The sequence below is a fragment of the Rana temporaria genome, chromosome 11, assembly GCF_905171775.1.
Source record: "Rana temporaria chromosome 11, aRanTem1.1, whole genome shotgun sequence".
In the NCBI taxonomy this organism is placed as follows: Eukaryota; Metazoa; Chordata; class Amphibia; order Anura; family Ranidae; genus Rana; species Rana temporaria.
This window is the reverse complement of record NC_053499.1, coordinates 113,599,896-113,619,071: the sequence shown is the minus strand read 5'-3', so window position 1 is coordinate 113,619,071 and position 19,176 is coordinate 113,599,896. Positions and strand designations below refer to the sequence as shown.

The 19,176-nt window shown below is 45.1% G+C and overlaps 1 protein-coding gene across 6 annotated transcripts in view; it reads right to left on the bottom strand.

Moving 5' to 3' along the window:
• Positions 1–19,176, bottom strand: part of LOC120917509 (transmembrane protein 272-like) — a 165,516-nt gene that overhangs the window by 134,107 nt on the left and 12,233 nt on the right. For 2 of the 6 annotated variants that reach the window (XM_040328851.1, XM_040328852.1), the window contains 2 exons: positions 6,044–6,097; positions 1,280–1,329 (listed from right to left, as the gene is read on the bottom strand). The exons of 1 other annotated variant lie outside the window; for it this stretch is intronic. In XM_040328851.1, the coding sequence (XP_040184785.1) occupies positions 1,280–1,316 (37 nt within the window). In that variant the 5' untranslated portion in view covers positions 1,317–1,329; positions 6,044–6,097. The remainder of the gene's footprint in view (positions 1–1,279; positions 1,330–6,043; positions 6,098–19,176) is intronic. 3 more of the 6 variants (XM_040328848.1, XM_040328849.1, XM_040328853.1) reach the window with 2 other exon arrangements.

The window sequence follows — 19,176 nt, the reverse complement described above, 5'->3', positions numbered from 1 at the left end:
TTTTGGCTTTTTCCGGCGGATAGTTACCCCTGCTATATGCGGCGTATCCAATGTTAAGTATGGCCGCCGTTCCCGCACCGAGTTTTGAATTTTTACGCCGTTTGCGTAAGTCGGTCGCGAATACGGATGGACGTAATTTACGTTCACGCGGAAACCAATGACGTCCTAGCGACGTCAGTGGGAGCAATGCACGCCGGGAAAATTCGCGATCGGCACGGGGAAGCGCCTGATTTAAATACTACACTCCCCCTAGCTGTGGAATTTGAATTCCTCCAGGGGATTTACGATCCGCCGGTGCAAGTTTTGAGGTAAGTGCTTTCTGAATACTGCACTAGCCTCTCAAATTTGCGCCGGCGGATCGTAAATCAGATAGATTACGCGGATCTAAAGATCCGCTAATCTATCTGAATCTAGCCCATTAGTATTAACATTTTTTTTTTTTTTTTTTTTTTTTATTGACACTTGCAAGGACGCTTGCAGAGTCGACCATATACATATACATATATTTGTGTGTGTTTTAATCTGTTGTTCAATCACTTTATCTCTATTATTACATGCCAAGTAAAGTTACCCTTGGTTTACTATACTGAATGTGTGAGATGTGTTTACTCCTGAGAGCCGCAAGTTGAATAAGGTAACGACATTATTGCATTGTCATTTTATGTTTCACAGCCAAGCAAGGGACTCGTAATACAATTGCATTTGTCTGGTGTGCCACGGGAGGGTTCGAGCCTGTTAGAGGGGTGGATAGGTCAGAGAGTAGACCCAAAACGAATCAGCAGCTCCTATGGGGGTACCGCTACAAGTATAACTTCCCCCCCCGTCCAATCCTAGCCCCCCCAAGTAAAGACACCCCTTACATACCCCTCTACTACTTGACTCATCTCAGTACAGGCCTCTCGGCGTACAGCCTAACATCTTAGTATAGACCCCCTCAGTATAGACAACCCCTCCCAGTCTAACCCCTTAGTTCAGACCCTCCTTCAGTAGAAATCTGCTCCACCAACTTACCACATGCAACTGCAGTTCAGAAAGATCCAAGTAGGCTTTTAACTGCAGCTGTCAGATGAGCAGAAGCACCACTACAGTACTAGTATAATAGGCACTGCAATGTCGTAAACACAAAAAACAAATGTTAGGAGGCTGACTGGCACCCCCAGAGTGCCAGTACACAGTGTGGGCTACACCCCCTAAATATGTCACTGCCCAAGGATGTGCTGTGATGTTTTCTGTTTGTCAGATCTATTAACAAATCAATTAATATGTCAGAATTACTTACCTGTGTAGATTAAATTAGAGGATGAAGAATCAGACATAGTGAGAGTGTTTCTGAAAAAATAAATAAAAATGATGCTAAAAAATAAAATAGTCATACTGTATGTTATACTTTAAAGTAGAACTATAGGAAGCACTTTTTTTATTTCATTTTGGATAAAGTAAGGGAGTGTTATAACCCCTGTCAGTTTTATTTCCAATTGTGTCTGATTGGTGAGATTTTCCTTAATTCCTGTCCCATAGCCAAAACAGGAAGGAAATCCCTGCAATTCAAAGTAGATCGCTTTGGGCCCCCAGGTCACCAGAACTAGTATCCTCACTGGAAGATTTCCCATCTATTACTTTTCTGGGGACAACTCAAAATGTGGGATTTTCTTTTTACTTTATATGATAACGGAAAACAGGACAAATAGAAGGGTTAAATCCCCTAACAGGGGCAGAGGTAGCAAACATCATAGCTCCCAACTGTCCCTGATTTGAAGGGACTGTCCCTGATTTGGAGAAATTTCCCTCTGTCCCTCTTCCCCCTCATTTGTCACTCATTTTGATCTGATCTATATAGCTGTATAAAAAAAAGGAATTTTTTAATCTTTCAAAAAGTGTTTCATAGTGCTAAACCTTTCTTCTAAATTCTAAATCGCTGAATTTATACATTTTAAAAGCCAATATAATGGAATTGTAATGGTAAAAAAAGCCCTTGTGGATTTAATCTTTTTTGGGGGCTTTCCTTAAGGGGGTGTGGCAGGGGGTGTCCCATGCCTACATACATTTGCTGGTAGGTGTCCCTCATTCCCATCTCAAAATGTTGGGACGTATGGCAAGCATGTAGAAAAAGATTTGCCTTTAGCTATGTTTTAAGTAGACATGTACACTGCCAAAAAAATCGTTTTTTTCGTTTATGTTATTTTCGTTTTTTTATTTTTTTTCATAAATTCGTAAATTCGGGAAATTCGAAAAATTAGTTTTTTCCGTTTTTGTTTATTTTTTCCGGAAATTCTGAAATTTCGAAAAAAAATAAATAAAATTGTTTTATTCGATTTTTTTGCTTTTTTCGTAAATTCGGGGAAAACGAATGAAACGGAAAAAAATGAATTTTCGGAAATTCGGAAATTTACGAATTTTCGAAATTTTGAATTTTCGAAATTCAAATTTTTGAATTTTTGAATTTTTCAATTTTCGAAATGTCGTATTTTCGAAGTTTCGTATTTCGAATTTTGGAATTTTTCAAATTTCGAAATACGAAAATTCGGAAATACCAAATTTCGAAAATTGAAAAAATCTAAATTCGAAAATTCGAAAATTGAAAAATAAATAAAATAAATCGGACCTGATAAGGCTTGGTTCACAGCTATGCGTGTGACTGCGGGTGTGGGAATTGCAACGATTCTCGGTCTGCCATGGATTATGAATGGCACTTCCACGCATGTAAAAACGCAGTGCATTTGTGGGTGCAGGAACCACAGGGGCACGTTTTGAAAAAGGTGCATACTTTTTTTGCTTGAAATGCAGGCATGGCATAAAATTCAAATGTGTGGACTGCTGAGCTTAGGCAAATGCAGCCCAAAAAATCCAGAGATACGAACCAGAGGGTAAGTGTCTCCAGATTTCAGCTGCTGCTCAGCATATTAATCAAGCTCAATCGTTTAGCTGTGCTAAGACCAACTACAGTTGCCCAAGTTAATTGATGCATTTTTCAGCCCAAGCTCTAATCTGTTTGAAGCTGGCTTTACATTTGTAAAGTTTAGTTCAAAATATTTTCATTATTAACAGCGAAGAGCCAACCCTCTTTGATAGATGCATCGTACTGATCCTTTCAGTTGTGATCTTTAAGCACACTGTTGGGTAGTGAATTTTACATTTAGCCTTGCTGGCATGGGTTACTGTGACCTTGAAATCATTGATGCAGTGTGCCTCGTTTGTCACACCACTTGTTCCACTTTGCTGTGTTTGCTAACACACCTTTTTTTTATTGTAAAACGAATAAAACTTTTGTAAAACAATTTTTTTTAATTTAGGCACCACTCATACCTGACAGTTTGGACATGAATGTAGGGAACACCAGGAACACTGACAATAGCCCCCCTCCCTGCCCGGTAGACGGAGAGGCCTCATTACCCTAGGAGGCAGATGTCCTGCCCGGGATGATTCCGATCTCCCCTCTTCCTCCCTCCCCTGTCTCCGAGCCAGGGAGTGCTGGATGCTGGGTGGCTGAGCCGCTATTGTTGAGCCATCCCTGCAGTCACAGTGGCAGCTGGTGAGTCAGTCGGACTTCTCGTTCGTCTCCTCCCACCTTGCGCTTTCTTCTTCCTCCTCCTCCCTCCACTTTCTAGGCCAATAGGATCGCTTCTCCTTTCGGCCGATCGGAAATAGGGGCTTACGACCCTCTTCCTGATTGGCTGAGAGTAGAATCAATGTGACAATATTGAATATTCATTCGCTATTGTCACACAACTGGGGTGGCTCAGTGCGCATTGCTTTTCATCCCAAGCCGCTGGCTTTAATCATGTGCTTCCAAAAAAAATCCCATTGGAATCCTGCATGTAGATCAGGGGGCCGGACGCATAGGGGGGGGGGCGGAACCCGTAATAGGCCGCCACTGTTGAAGCTTGAAGTTCATTCCAATAGCCCCTGTGCACAACTGAGCATTTGGTTGCCAGTAGCAAAATGCCTGTTATTCAAAAAGTTAATGAGCTTCTTTTTGGAAGATTGGAGGCAGATTGGGCCCCATAGACTTCAATGAAAACACCTGAAAATTAGTGACCTGAGCGTTTTACACGTGTATTGTTGCACTTTCTCTGCTCAAACATCAGCTCTCCACCCCTAATTTCTTCCCCCTAGGGCTTTCCATCGGCTAAACAAAAGCACCTGAAGCTGTAAAATGCTTGTAGAAAACTTCTAAAATGCTCAAAAACTCTCGAATAATAGTGCTTGAAAATTGTCCGCTCACGTGTGAATACCCCTTTAAAGAACGTTCATTTGATTTGATAATCATTAGTGGGGTTAAATTGACATTTGTTTTTGACCATAGTGATGAGAAAATTAAGGTACAGGATTTAAACATTTAGAAATTTATATTTATTCCAAAATCGAAAAAGTTAAACTTCTATGCATGAAGGTAAAAAAACCTTCTCCTGTGTAGGTTAGGGTTAAGGCATTTGGCTTGTACCGTTGACCTCTATTGTTTTCTGCCCACTCTGACCTTTTTCCTGTCTCCGTTTTTTAAATTGCATGTTGACTTTGTACCATGCACTGGTTCTATGCCTGCTCAGCTATCATTTGCACAAATGTCTCTGCAGGTTACAACATTGTAATCCGCCAGAAAGGTTAATCATTCCTTGCATAGTGTTTTGGTGAAGATCTGGTGGTGTGTTCTTAGATTCTGTGCATTGGCTCTTTTAGGGGCTCATACCCCCTCCAAATTTGCAGACAATGCAGAGGGTCCACTATCCTATACTTTTTGTCCATGACACACTCCTTCGGATTGCCTCAACTCCAGAGCTGTTCTCAGCTGAGTAAAGGAACCATGAAGAAAAACAGAGTTCACAAGTGCAATAAAGGAAATGGGAGGTCTAAATGGGATGGGATTAAAGGGGCATGGTTAAATAAAACAAAATTCTTAAAATATGCTTTGATTGCTGTGCCACGAGCAAGAGTCTCACAGACATGTATGTAGCGCTACCCCCTCAGGAGCCGCTGGTTGTTGTTGGAATCGGCCTATGAAGTTACCTCTCAGTGTTGTCTAGGGGTGTAGTTGATGAGTAGAGTAGTGAGCGAATGTCCAGTCAATCAAAGAAGGTTTTCAAATGCTTTATTTTCAGCCCAACATCAACATGAGGTAGGGAGAAAAGGTTGATGAAGCGATAGAGAACACTGCAGTATCGGGCCTGGATATGAAAGAGCAATAGCCGCTCTCAACAGCACAGTAGTAGTAGTTACATTTCGTCGCCACTCAAGCCAGAGTGGGTGAAGCGTCCCCGGACAGACTCCTGCCACGAGCCTGGCAGCCGAAGTGTCACTTTAGATTGCTGGGAGGAACAGGCCTCTGCCACAGACCTGGCTCTAGGGACCTCTGCCACAGGCCTAGTACTTAAATGAGCTGAACAATTTGAGCAAATCCTCCCAGTAGATTAAGTAAGGGTCACCGGGTGACAGTTGAAGTGCACCTGTCAATGTCCCAGTCCCGATCCCTGATGGTTCATTCAAGCCCTGTTGGACAGCCTGCTTCTGGGTTCTCCTCAAGCCGACCCCCCATCGAACGGAATTCAGCCTGGGATCTCCCCAATAGAGCTGGGGACCCAGTAAATCACTGGGGCCAATTTCAGCAACATGGAGCTCCACGTAGCATGCGACCCCGGCCTGGGAGGCCATCGCCGGGGTCCGTTGGATGCGCACACCCTAAAGGTGGGTGCCGCACCTGGAACCCACGAAGAAACTCACAAAATATACTCTCCCCCAGCATGCCCCGCAAGGGAAAACTCCTCTAATTGGCTGCTGGGAAAAAGTGGCTCTGCCAGAACCCCTCTAGCGCCACCTGTCGCCCAGGGGTGGAATCGGCACCCCTGGTGCGCAGACTGACCTACAGGACAGTTCAGGAATGACAGCAGCCCAGAATTTAGCAAATTGTGAATGGGAGCAAAATAACTCTCCCATTCCCCACTAACTTTAGCGTAATGCCCATACTGAAAGAGCTACATGTATAAACGTCAGCACAATTTTTTTTTGGGTACACTTAAAATAGACAGAGAACTAACACTTTATCTAAGCATACCTTAGAGATGAACTTCTTCACGAAAATAGTCAAAGACTGCTTAGCAACCAGCAACTGTTGAGACAATAAACACTTTAATCAGGCATATATAGTGTGCAATATAGTGTATATAGTGCAGGAGTCTGTAATGTGCAAGATAATGTATATTGTGCAGGAGTACAATATAGTGTATATGGAGCAGGAGTCTGTTAAGCTGGCCATAACACGGATAGTTTTAACTTGTTCAGCCAATGGACTTAAAGGAAAATTTTTTATTGATTCCTCCATCCACACAAATTAGGTGATGCAGGGGTCCCTCCCGCCAGGGCATTGTATTTTCACAGCGGCACTAGAAACTGCTAGAATATACTGATCAGCAGCTGCAGCTGAATGATGAAGTGTAGTTTTATTGAAATCAATGTTAAAAACACGCATTAAATGCCCTCACTGTGGAACCATAAGGAACTGCATATCAAACATTCAAGGCTCTGTGTATTCCTCCCATAATAAAGGTCTTCGCTGGTAGAGCAATTCATTGAAACAAGGAAGCAGATGATCTATGCAGAGAATCCAGGCCGGGTCCGAGTACTGAAGTTAGCTTGGTTACCTTTAGCCAATGACAGGGCAAAACGGTACAGAGAAGTGACTGGCAATGCAGCGCTGTGGGGATGACGTCACACACTACGAACCAGGAGGGACGTGGCTGCACGTTTCAGGACAGAAAATTTTATTCTTGCTTCTGTATAGTGTACAGAACTACATGACGCAGCAGGGAAGGAATCATATTTTAAACCTCAGGGCTACATTTCCTATGGGTGTAGAAGTATAGATAAAAATTACAAAAAGTGATCAGTATATGTAAAAAAACAAACAAACAATAAAACATGATTAATAAAAACATAATACCACCATCATTAAATAAAAAAAGTGGAATTTATTTTATGCCTTAGGAGATAAAGAATATACAAAAAATCATAGCGTCTATGGCTGAAATCCATTAAAAGCCAGTTATGACTATTTGTATGTATAAAATGAATGTGCATAATTTAATAATAAATGTCCCAACTTGAACAACTCATTACTTCTATATACTGTATTACTCTTACTCACTGGAAGCTTACTTGGAGTAAGATAGTGAGGACATCTTATTTTTAGATAACTGTACTAACCTCAAATTTTTGAGTGGCTCATGACATCTAATGTAAGGGGAGGGGATGCGCTGGATATCGAATCTTACAGATAGAACCGGCCCTTTTGAGGACAAGCATAATGCTCATGCGGCCCATGATGAAATTGAGTTTAACACCCCTGTGGATTTCTCATGTTTTTTTCTTACAATATATAGGGATGTTATAATCCGTACTATCCTGCTCAATAGCATGGCAATGTTCGCCAAATCTAGAGTTCTGATAGTCCTCCCTACATACAAACGTTACATGGGCAAGTCGAACAATATATGACAAATTCAATGTAATAGTTAAAATAAAGTGGAAATGGGAAATGACTTTCCCATTTCCAACAAAGGATCTTTGGCTCTGTATAACAAAATTGCATGTGAGGCAATTACATTTGCAGCATTGAAACATCCCTAAGGCCTCGTACACACGACCGAACATGTTTGCTGAAACTGGTCCGCGGACATGTTCGGTCGTCTGTACGGCCGACCGGACCGGATTCTCGGCCAACCGGACATGTTTGCCCGTGTGTACGAGGCCTTAGGCCCCGTACAGACGAGCGGACAGTCCGATGAAAACGGTCCGCCGGACCGTTTTCAGCGGACATGTCCGCTCGGAGATTTTGGTCTGATGGCTGTACACACCATCAAACCGAAATCCGCGCGTACAGACAGCGCGATAACGTGGCGGTGCAGTTGACGCCGCCAAGTCACCAAACCAGGAAGTAAAATACTTCCACGCATGCGTTGAATCCATTCGACGCATGCGGGAGATATCTGTCCGCTGGTTAGGTGTACTAACCAGCGGACATGTCCGCCGGACAGCTTTCCAGCGGTCATGTTTCTTAGCATGCTTAGAAACATTTATCCGCTGAAAATCTGTCTGCTAGCCTGTACACACGATCAGATCTGTCCGCTGACACTGGTCCGCGGACCAGTTTCAGCGGACATGTCCGGTCGTGTGTGCGAGGCCTTAGAGATGGAAGAATAGATTCCCTTGGCTGATGTGAGGTTTGATCTTTTTAGTAATTTGGGGTTTTCTAGGGAGAGGGTCTTGTGGGAGTAAGTTCCAGTACTTTCTTACATTGAGTAATTGACACAGATCGGGTTGGAATTATCTTAATCTTCCTTAACCTCAGATTAATATGGGGGCGCAAAAAGATGCAATAAGCTTTTTCAATGATTTCTCATGAATAACTCTTATCCATGAATTTCCTTTTTCGCACCCTACTTTGATCTACAGTGTATAGTTCTCCTCAGAAATTCAATTTTTGTTAAGCCGGTGAAATTGGCTGCTAGGTATATTATGTTTTCACCTAGGACGGTGGAATGGACACAGGAATTCCCCACAATAGCTTTAAAATGATTTTTAGACTTTATAACCTGATTAACTCCAGGTCTAGGAAGACAAGGAACATGGGGGGTTATTTACGAAAGGCAAATCCACTTTGCACTATAAGTGCAAACTACAAGTGCACTTGAAATTGCACTTAAAGTGCACTTGGAAGTGCAGTCGCTGTGGATTTTCCTTTTGTAAATAACCCCCATGGTGTCACATGAACGTGTGAAAGACAACCCAAAGATATTGTTACAGTAAGGGAAAAGTATTTGATCCCCTGCTAATTTTGTATGTTTGCCCACTGACGAGGAAATGATCAGTCTATAATTATAATGGTAGGTTTATTTTAAAGGGGTGGTTCACCCTAAAAACTACTTTTTTTTATTAGACTGGCCCCCCACATTACAATACGATTAAGGCTATTATTTTTTTTTTAATGCTGTACATACCTTTGTACAGCATATTCACCCGTTGCTTCGGGGTTGCGAGTCCCGCGGTAGTGGGCGTTCCTAACATGTCTGTGATTGACATTTTGACCAAAAACGAGCTCCCCCCATCGCGTAAGCCGCGTCACGATTAGCGAAAGGAGCCGTACGGCGATGCGCATGCACAGTATAGCGCCGACTCGCCGTTCGGCTCCTTTCGCCAACCGTGACGCGGCTTACGCGACGGGGGGAGCTCGTTTTTGGTCAAAATGTCAATCACAGACATGTTAGGAACGCCCACTACCGCGGGACTCGCAACCCCGAAGCAACGGGTGAATATGCTGTACAAAGGTATGTACAGCATTAAAAAAAAAATAATAGCCTTAATCGTATTGTAATGTGGGGGGCCAGTCTAATAAAAAAAAGTCGTTTTTAGGGTGAACCACCCCTTTAACAATGACAGAATAACAACAAAGTCTAGAAAAAAAATCCAGAAAAAAAAAAAGCATTTCAAAAAAATTATAAATGGATTTGCATTTTTGCATTTTAATGAGTAAAATCAGTATTTGACCCCTTCGCAAAACATGACTTATTATTTCAGTTCAGGTTTCCATAGCAATGGGAGTGTCAGAGGAAGTTGCTGATCCTTATCTATGCAAACCTCTCCTCCCCCTCCTCCCTCCAGAAACCAATAAATATACTAAATCATTTGTTTCTGTGCAGATATATTTACATAACAAGATTCTAATATATATATATATATATATATATACAGAGCTTTTTTTCTAAAAAAATTGGTGCAGGAACTCTACCACGACCCCATTCAAATTTCACAAACAGTAGAAGGGTCTTAAAGGGGCATTAAATACCAGGATTGCATTACATACATAGGGGCAGATCCAGAAAGAATTGCATGGGCGCAGCGTATGTGAGATACGCTACACCGCTGTAACTTACTTGTTGTAGCTTTGAATCCTCAAAGAATTTGCACCGTAAGTTACGGCGGCGTAGTGTATCTCTCGCGGCGCCTAATTCAAATCGGCGAGTAGGGGGGCGTGTTTCATTTAAATGAAGCGCGTCCCCGCGCCGAGCGAACTGCGCATGCGCCGTCCCTAAATTTCCCACCGTGCATTGCGCGAAAAGACGTCACAAGGACGTCATTGTTTTGACTTGGACGCAAATTACGTCCATCCCGCGATTCACGGACGACTTACGCAAACGAAAAAAAAAATTCAAATGAAACGCATAAAGGATGGCCATACTGAACATAGCAGGTCTAACTATACACCACTAAATAGCAGCTGTAACTATACGCCGGAAAAAGCCGACTAGAGACGACGTAAAAGAATGCAACGGCCGTTCGTACGTTCGTGGATCGTCGGAAATAGCCAATTTGCATACTCGACGCAGAAAACGACAGAAACGCCACCCAGCGGACGCCGAAGAATTGCATCTTAGATCCAAAGGCGTACGAAGACGTACGCCTGTCGGATCTAACCCAGATGCCGTCGTATCTTGTTTTGAGGATTCAAAACAACGATACGACGAGGGAAACTTGAAAGTACGCCGGCGTAATCTCTTTGTGGATCTGCCCCATAGTGTAGAGTTCAGGGGGTTACACACAGAGTGCAGAGCTGTCAATTGTAAACACAGAAACCAGACTTCTGTGTTTACAAGTGATTGTGGTGAGCAGGCACCAAAGGGTCTGAGCCAGAGGTGGTGGAACCGAGTTCCCCCAAGTTCCCCCTGAAAAAAAGCCGTGTGTGTGTGTGTGTGTGTGTGTGTGTGTGTGTGTGTGTGTGTGTGTGTGTATGTATGTATGTATGTATGTATGTATGTATGTATGTATGTATGTATGGATATATATATTTATGGTCGTTACCCTCTGACCGAGAGAGATGTGGATCACATAAACACGCGACAAGACTTACAACATAAATAGACCTGAAGTGTGGCTTGGTGGTCTGGTCAGTATGCCAAGAAAAGGGGGCATACCCAAGGTAAGTAATGGGTAGTTAATTGAAGAAGGATATGCTGAGAAGTGCCCTGAAAAAGGGAAGGGCGGGAGGGTGTCGAATGCGATTGAATGCGCAGACTCACGGACATGAGGTGAGCTGGGAAGAGTCGGCCCAGTGACGTGTAGTACTGCACACTGAACCGACAAAGAGCATGTGTGAGTGGGCTGCTTAAATACCCTCCGGGCTCCTCCCATAAACTCAGGCCACCATACTGGCCTTCTTATTTATGGTCGTTACCCTCTGACCGAGAGAGATGTGGATCACATAAACACGCGACAAGACTTACAACATAAATAGACCTGAAGTGTGGCTTGGTGGTCTGGTCAGTATGCCAAGAAAAGGGGGCAAAAGACTCAGATAGGGAAATAGTTTATATTGATTTCTTGTATTTATTTAGCCAGCTTGGTAAAGGCTTGTGCCATTCCTTCATGAGGATTAGGGATGTATGTGGCAAAACAAGGAGACTTCCATCAGCCAGGTATCTTGATTACGTAGTCTGGTACTCCCTGTTGGGAGGCAACTGAGGCTGCTCCAAAGAATGTCCAGAGAACTGAGTGGGGTTTGAAGCCCAAGTTACTTAGGAGGATTCTGACATGCTTGACACACTGGCTGACACTCAGGGAGCTGGTTTAGAAAGTGCAGCAATGAGCTACCATCGATTGGCTGGGTAGATGGAGCAGTAGTGGGTCGAGCACCGTCACTGGGCATCAGGCGTTGTCAGTCTGAAACAGGTTGATGTCAACCCCAGGGGCTGGTTTGTTGCGTTTGCAGACTGTGAGAGTGTAGTGGTTTGAAAGCGAGCCGGGTGGCGTCAGAGCAGTGTGTGACTGCCGGAGCCGCTGACTAAATTCACTAGGTTGTAGGGAACCGTAGAAGGCCTGGTAGATGGCTGTTCGGGTGACTAGTCTGGGCAAAGCCCTAAACAGGGAACGAGTAAGGATTTTAGACATGTCCCTAAAGAGGGGACTCTTGAAAGGTAGGCGCTTGCCACTGACTACAGGTTGGTGCTTCTGTATGCCCTGTAGGAGGGACTTGACTGCATGGGCTCGAGAATACTGACGGTTTACTGGGGTCGTGCAGGGACAGGAAATGCTGGATGCCATCTAGATATGGCGTGATAGTATTGAGAAATGGTCAGCTGCATGTGGCAATACGATATGAAGGCTAGGATGTGTCCAACTGCTGCTTCGGGGCAAGGGGCCAAAAATTTGCGATTAGTGTTCCAAGCAGTGCGATAGGCCTTCACTGTGTTGCATGCCAAGGAGTGGTTAATAAGTTGGATTGTGTTGGTGAGATGTGACTTCAGTCCATCGTCAGCAATGTCCATGGTGGGACAGGGATAGTTGTTGGGTCGGCTCCAGGCTCTTGCTGGAAAAACATCCATTCCAAGGTTGGAATAGGAAAGCGCATCAGCTGCTTTTTGCATTTGCCTGGAAAAGGTCTACATAAGATATTAACTGGTGACAGAGTGACAGCTGCGCGAGCCTGTGCAGGAAGTGATGTAGAGTGACTTAGATCTACCTTAATTGATGATGTCGGCTGTGGCCTGATTGTCTGTGGTGAAGAACAGTGTCTGTCCTGTTCAAGTGTGGTCCCAGACCTGGGCAGCTGCCACGATGGGGTGCAGCACGAGGTGTGATGAAGACTGGGTGAAAAAATTAAGAGAATTTCTGGGGGCCAATTTTTGGAGAACCAGTGGCGGCCTAAAAATGGCTGCAAAAGCCTTTGGTGGCTCGGCTGACACTGCCAGGATGAAGATTGAAATGCTGTTCTATCAGGTGGGGAAGTTGTCCCACATAGCTAAGTCTGCTACTGATGCTTGGTCTAGTTTCAGAACTTGGACTGGATCTTGCATTGGTGTGAGAAAATCAAGACAATACACAGGTGCTCAACAAGACGATATACATGCACTCGCAGGCCAACGTGCACTCGCAGGCCAACGTGCACTCGCTGGTGCTGGATGAAAAACCTGAACCAACCGCAGGGAAAAAAACAGAGAAAAGATGAGCGGCCCGTGCGCCACTGAAGACGAACGGCCAACTGGGCGCCACTGTGTGTCTGTGTGGCTGATCGTTTGTCACTGAGGTGTGTTTGCAAGTTTAGTTTGTATTCGGGTTTGCACGTAGGTGCCTGCCGCAAAGTGTTTTATACTACTGCAGACAATATTGTGCGGTTGCAAGGGTGTCAGTGAGTGTCAGGTTGCTGGGACGATATTGTGTGGTTGCAGGGGCCTTGAGTATTAAGGTTTGTTTTGAGACGGCATTGCAAGGGTCTCAGTCTGGTTTGCTGAGACGATATTGCGTGGTTGCAAAGGTCTCGATAAGTGTGGCGCTGCTGAGACGGTATTGCATTTGCAAGGGTCTGAACTACGGTGTGAGGCTGCTGAGACGGTATTGCGTGGTTGCAAGAGTCTTGATGAGTGTGGGGCTGCTGAGACGGTATTGCATTTGCAAGGGTCTGAACTATGGTGTGAGGCTGCTGAGACAGTATTGCGTGGTTGCAAGGGTCTCGATGAGTGTGGGGCTGCTGAGACAGTATTGCGTTGCAAGGGTCTCAACAATGGTGTGAGGCTGCTGAGACGGTATTGCGTGGTTGCAAGAGTCTTGATGAGTGTGGGGCTGCTGAGACGGTATTGCATTTGCAAGGGTCTGAACTATGGTGTGAGGCTGCTGAGACAGTATTGCGTGGTTGCAAGGGTCTCGATGAGTGTGGGGCTGCTGAGACGGTATTGCGTTCGCAAGGGTCTCAACAATGGTGTGAGGCTGCTGAGACGATATTGCGTGGTTGCAAGGGTCTCAGTCTGGTTTGCTGAGACGATATTGCGTGGTTGCAAAAGGTCTCGATGAGTGTGGCGCTGCTGAGACGGTATTGCATTTGCAAGGGTCTGAACTACGGTGTGAGGCTGCTGAGACGGTATTGCGTGGTTGCAAGGGTCTCGATGAGTGTGGGGCTGCTGAGACGGTATTGCGTTTGCAAGGGTCTCAACGATGGTGTGAGGCTGCTGAGACGGTATTGCGTGGTTGCAAGAGTCTTGATGAGTGTGGGGCTGCTGAGACGGTATTGCATTTGCAAGGGTCTGAACTATGGTGTGAGGCTGCTGAGACGGTATTGCGTGGTTGCAAGAGTCTTGATGAGTGTAGGGCTGCTGAGACGGTATTGCGTTTGCAAGGGTCTCAACAATGGTGTGAGGCTGCTGAGACGGTATTGCGTGGTTGCAAGAGTCTTGATGAGTGTAGGGCTGCTGAGATGGTATTGCGTTTGCATGGGTCTCAACAATGGTGTGAGGCTGCTGAGACGGTATTGCGTGGTTGCAAGAGTCTTGATGAGTGTAGGGCTGCTGAGACGGTATTGCGTTTGCAAGGGTCTCAACAATGGTGTGAGGCTGCTGAGACGATTTTGCATGGTTGCAATGGTCTCAACAGGTGTCAGGTTGCTGGGCCGAGATTGTGTGGTGACAATTTTTCATTTTGTTTTTCTATATATTTTTTTTCATTTTTGCGTTTTTTTTTTTTTTTTTTTTGCATTTTGTAAGGGTCATGTGTTGCAAGGGTCTCAGCAAGGGTATCAGACTGCTGAGATGATTTGCATGGTTGCAAGGTCTCAATCAATAAGAATTGGGTTACTGAGAAAGGATAGAAACACCTGGATTGTTTGTACCTTAAGCAAGCAGTATAAGGTAGAAGGACAACGCCTGTTTGAATCGTAGGTTCCGCAGGGGCCACTAATGAACGATATGGGAGAGAACGAATGGTAGCAAATTGATAAGACATAAAGCATGTGTAAATCTTACTTGCGACAGTGGGCCATGCGAGTGAGTCTGCGGCGGACTGTGGCTGGAGTGAAACATGTCGGGAACGTGTAGCGTGATGCCGTGCATCGGGCAAAACAACGAGGTTTGGTGTAGAAAATAGAACACGAGAAGTACGTATCAATGCTTTGTAAGCTCCACTGCGGGAACCAAACATATGGTACAGGTGACACCATGAGTGGCCACGAATTTGACATGACAAACAAGCTAACGAATCCTACCTGGGACAGTAAAGTGCGACTGGGTTTGCTTTGGACTGGAGTGGATGTGCAACACATCCCAAGAGTGTATTGTGGCGCCATGCATGACGCACAGGCAATAACTTTAGTAAATAAATGAGAGAGAAGAGCCGTGTACAAGCAATTCGTAAGTTCCGCTGTGGGAACTAAAACACACGACATGGGGGAAACAATGAATGACAACGGTAGAAAGTATGCAATGTATCTGATACAAAATGGTTGTAAAATGCATGAAATGAAATCCGATACGAATTGATAGTAAGGAGTATTGAACGAATCTGATACAAATTGGTTGTAGAGTGTATGCTACCCCTTGCTTTGAAACCGAACACCTACCAACCACCCATCCCCCCAGGCTAATCAAGTGCAGACAAGGCACCATGTGAGTCCAATTACCACCTCAATCTGCCAAAGAACCCATACAAACACATGTCAATCTCCAAATGGATTTACAAATGAATCGTATGTTTGGCAGAAGGAAGTTGCAAATGTATTATGCCTGAGCCAAATGATGTTGAAACATAAGCAACAGTAACTCAGAGGCAATTTTTTCCCAAAAGGGATGCAGGATAGGAAGCATAACGTATTGCAAGATTGCACAAGATACGAAAAGGTTTGAATCCTACCTGCGACAGTAAGCGGGAACCGCCGGCGAAGACCATGAAGGGAGAAGCCGCAAAGCGCGTGCGATGTCGAATGCGATTGAATGCGCAGACTCACGGACATGAGGTGAGCTGGGAAGAGTCGGCCCAGTGACGTGTAGTACTGCACACTGAACCGACAAAGAGCATGTGTGAGTGGGCTGCTTAAATACCCTCCGGGCTCCTCCCATAAACTCAGGCCACCATACTGGCCTTCTTATATATCATTATATATGTATCTTGTGTGTGTGTGTGTGTGTGTGTGTGTATATACATATACTAGACATGTGTGCCGTCAATCAATTCATTTTGTTTAGTTCCGTTTCGCATTAGCCGTTATTTCGTATTTCGTGCCTGAAACTCAATTCGGATTCGTACGAAATACGAATTTTCATTCACTTTTCGTAACAATTACCAACATTCATTATGATGAATTTAAAGCTGGACGCTTAAAGAGGACTTATAGTATCTGCTGTGCTCACTATGAGGGGTCCCCACCATCCCTGTGCTGTGCTGACTTCCTGGGTTTGTACTTCTGCAATGCTCATTATGAGGGGCTCCCACCATCCCTGTGCTGTGCTCATTATGAGGGGTTCCCACCATCCCTGTGCTGTGCTCATTATGAGGGGTTCCCACTATCCATGTGCTGACTTCCTGGGTTTGTACACCTGTTGTGCTCATTATGAGGGGTTCCCACCATCCCTGTGCTGTGCGGACTTCCTGGGTTTGTACCCCTGCTGTGCTCATTATGAGGGGTTCCCACAATCCCTGTGCTGTGCTAACTTACAGGGTTTGTACTTCTGCTGTGCTCATTATGAGGGGTTCCCACCATCCCTGTGCTATGCTCATTGAGGGGTTCCCACCATCCCTGTGCTGTGCTCATGAGGGGTTCCCACCATCCCTGTGCTGTGCTGACTTCCTGGGTTTGTACCCCTGCTGTGCTCATTATGAGGGGTTCCCACCATCCCTGTGCTGTGCTGACTTCCTCCTCTTTCCCCCAGCACAGCACATTGTCACCATAACATCGCGCATCGCCCAAGCACGCCACATCGGCCCCAGCACACCGCATCGGCCCTAGCACACTGCATCGCATTGCCCTCAGCACATCGCATTGAATGGCAGGTGGTACTGGTTGGTGGCACTAATTGGCACTGGCAGATGGCACTGGTTTGTACTGGCTGGTGTCACTGATTGGCACTGGCAGGTGGCACTGGCTGGTGTCACTGGCAGGCACTGATTGGCACTTTCACACTGAGCCGATTTTTCTGCTTCAGTTACACTATATGTAACTGAATGCAGAGACCAGCTGTCAGCATGATGTCGGGGGTAAGCAGGAACCCGGGGTGGGCGGGGCCATGCAGATATAAAACACCAGCCAATGATTGGGCTTCTTAAGAAAGTGGGTGGGGCACATACACATAACGGCCCGTCCAGATTCTATACCATTGGCTGGTGTTTTTAGCTGCAGGGCTGGGTCCCGCCCCCCCCCCCCCGTAGCCCTGACATCACGCTGATTTCTCTTTCTGCAATGCATTCAGTTTCAGATCAGTTTTACACACTGAGCACGGAGCCGTCAGTGTCAGTGTAGTGTAGGGAATAGCAATGGCAAAACAAACCTGTTTGCCCTTATTTAAAATGGAGCCGGGCGTCACATTGCATGCTACGGCCCAGGGCCTTCTGGGATTGATGACAAACATCTCCCAGAAGGCATAGCGGTACATAGATGGCGAACTAAGGCTCCTGCTGCCGAGGCCGGAAAGAAAAAAGACATCTAGATATAACCAGTGAGCTTTTAAAAAAAAAAAAAAATTAGATGCCAAAATTATATAAGGGGGACATAACTACAGGGGATGCAGCATAGTTGTCAAAGAGGGTGGAACTCCACTTTAAAATAAACCTACCATTAAAAGCATAGACTGGTCATTTTTTTGTCCGTGGGCAAACATACAAAAGCAGCAGGGGATCAAATACCTTTTCCCTCAGTGTATATCATCTATATGCCTATATAATCTAGTGTGCATAAGGGTTATGATTGATTATATACTGTAATGGGTCTTCTGTAGGCCCATGGTGAGATTGATAGAGGGTACTGGAACAAAGTCATTCACAAGAAAGGTTCCCTCTTTTTCTAATTGATCAGGGCCAGATTAGGAACATCATGTTCCTGGTGCTGAGGATTTTGGTGGGCCTTTTATAAAAGAAAGAGGGAGAGAAGAGGGAGAGAGAGAGGGAGAGAGGGAGAGATGGGGAGGGGGAGAGAGAGAGAGAGAGAGAGAGAGAGAGAGAGAGAGAGAGAGAGAGAGAGAGAGATGTGGAGGGTATGATGGGGGCAGTATCTACAGGAGAGGAGTGTGGAGGGTATGACAGCCGGCACTATGTATGTAGCGCAGGCATTTTTGCCTTTTAAACTTATGTTAATATTGTGCAGTATTGTTTCCTGACTAATGCTATAAATTGGTATTTGGCACCATCAAGTGGCTAAAACGGGAAATGGACTTCATTTATTCTTTTGTTGTTTTTCAAGAACACGGTGAGGTATTATGCAAATAGCCTACCCATGAACACTCGGGGCTGAAGTGCATGCTGGGAATAAGATAAAAAGCCCTGTGGTGGCCATTTTAGGTTTCTTGTTCCTGGGACGCATGGCCTGCCAGCAGAGCTCTGTATGTGTGTGTGTTTCATAGAGCTCGGGCCTGTTAACTGCTGAGCAGAACAGCAGCCTTTGATCCTGTTTTACACCACAGCGTGCTGGAACAGCAGTGTGGTCGAACCAGAGACCCTTGAAGGAGGTAACAGAGGACTCCCGGTCATCTGTGAAACAGAACAGCGTGACAGTGTGGTCGCAGCAAACAGACTGAGATCCCGTGGAGCGGAGGCATCCATCTGTCTTAACCTTGTGTGGTGAGAGGGCTGATGCCCAGAACTCTGTACTGTTTTCACACACCTAGACTGACTGCATAGTGTTGCTGGGACCGGTAGTTCCACGGAACAGTTCAGTTCAATAGAGTCACATGTGCATCGGCCTTAAGCCTGATTTGATTGCTTGGTGACTGCCGCTGCATTTCTAGGAAGGAGCACACAGATACTTTCCACATTTTAAGCTACAGTTCTATGTTGTTCTACATTGCTTTATTGATCAGAGAACCCTTTGGATTACAATCTTTGTTTCACAATAGCTAGCAGAAGACAGAAGAAAAAAAGACCAGAGACTATACCGTTTCTTACCGTAAGGCCTTGCGGTGCTGTTACCACTCGAGACTGTAGGGGGAATATTGAGTTAATTATACTGTGATATATCATTCTTGTCGAATACTGTGTGCTGGAAGTGGGAAGGTGCCCAGTGCTGAGGTTGTTGCCTGAGCATTAGTCCCACTTGGAGACACTTCTGCTGAAGCAATACAGGTGGCTCTCAGGTGATTGCCATTTACAACCTCTTGTTTCATTGTTGTCTACCAATTGTGATTCCATGCCAACGTTAAAACCTGTTCTAGTAAAGTTACCTTTTGCTTT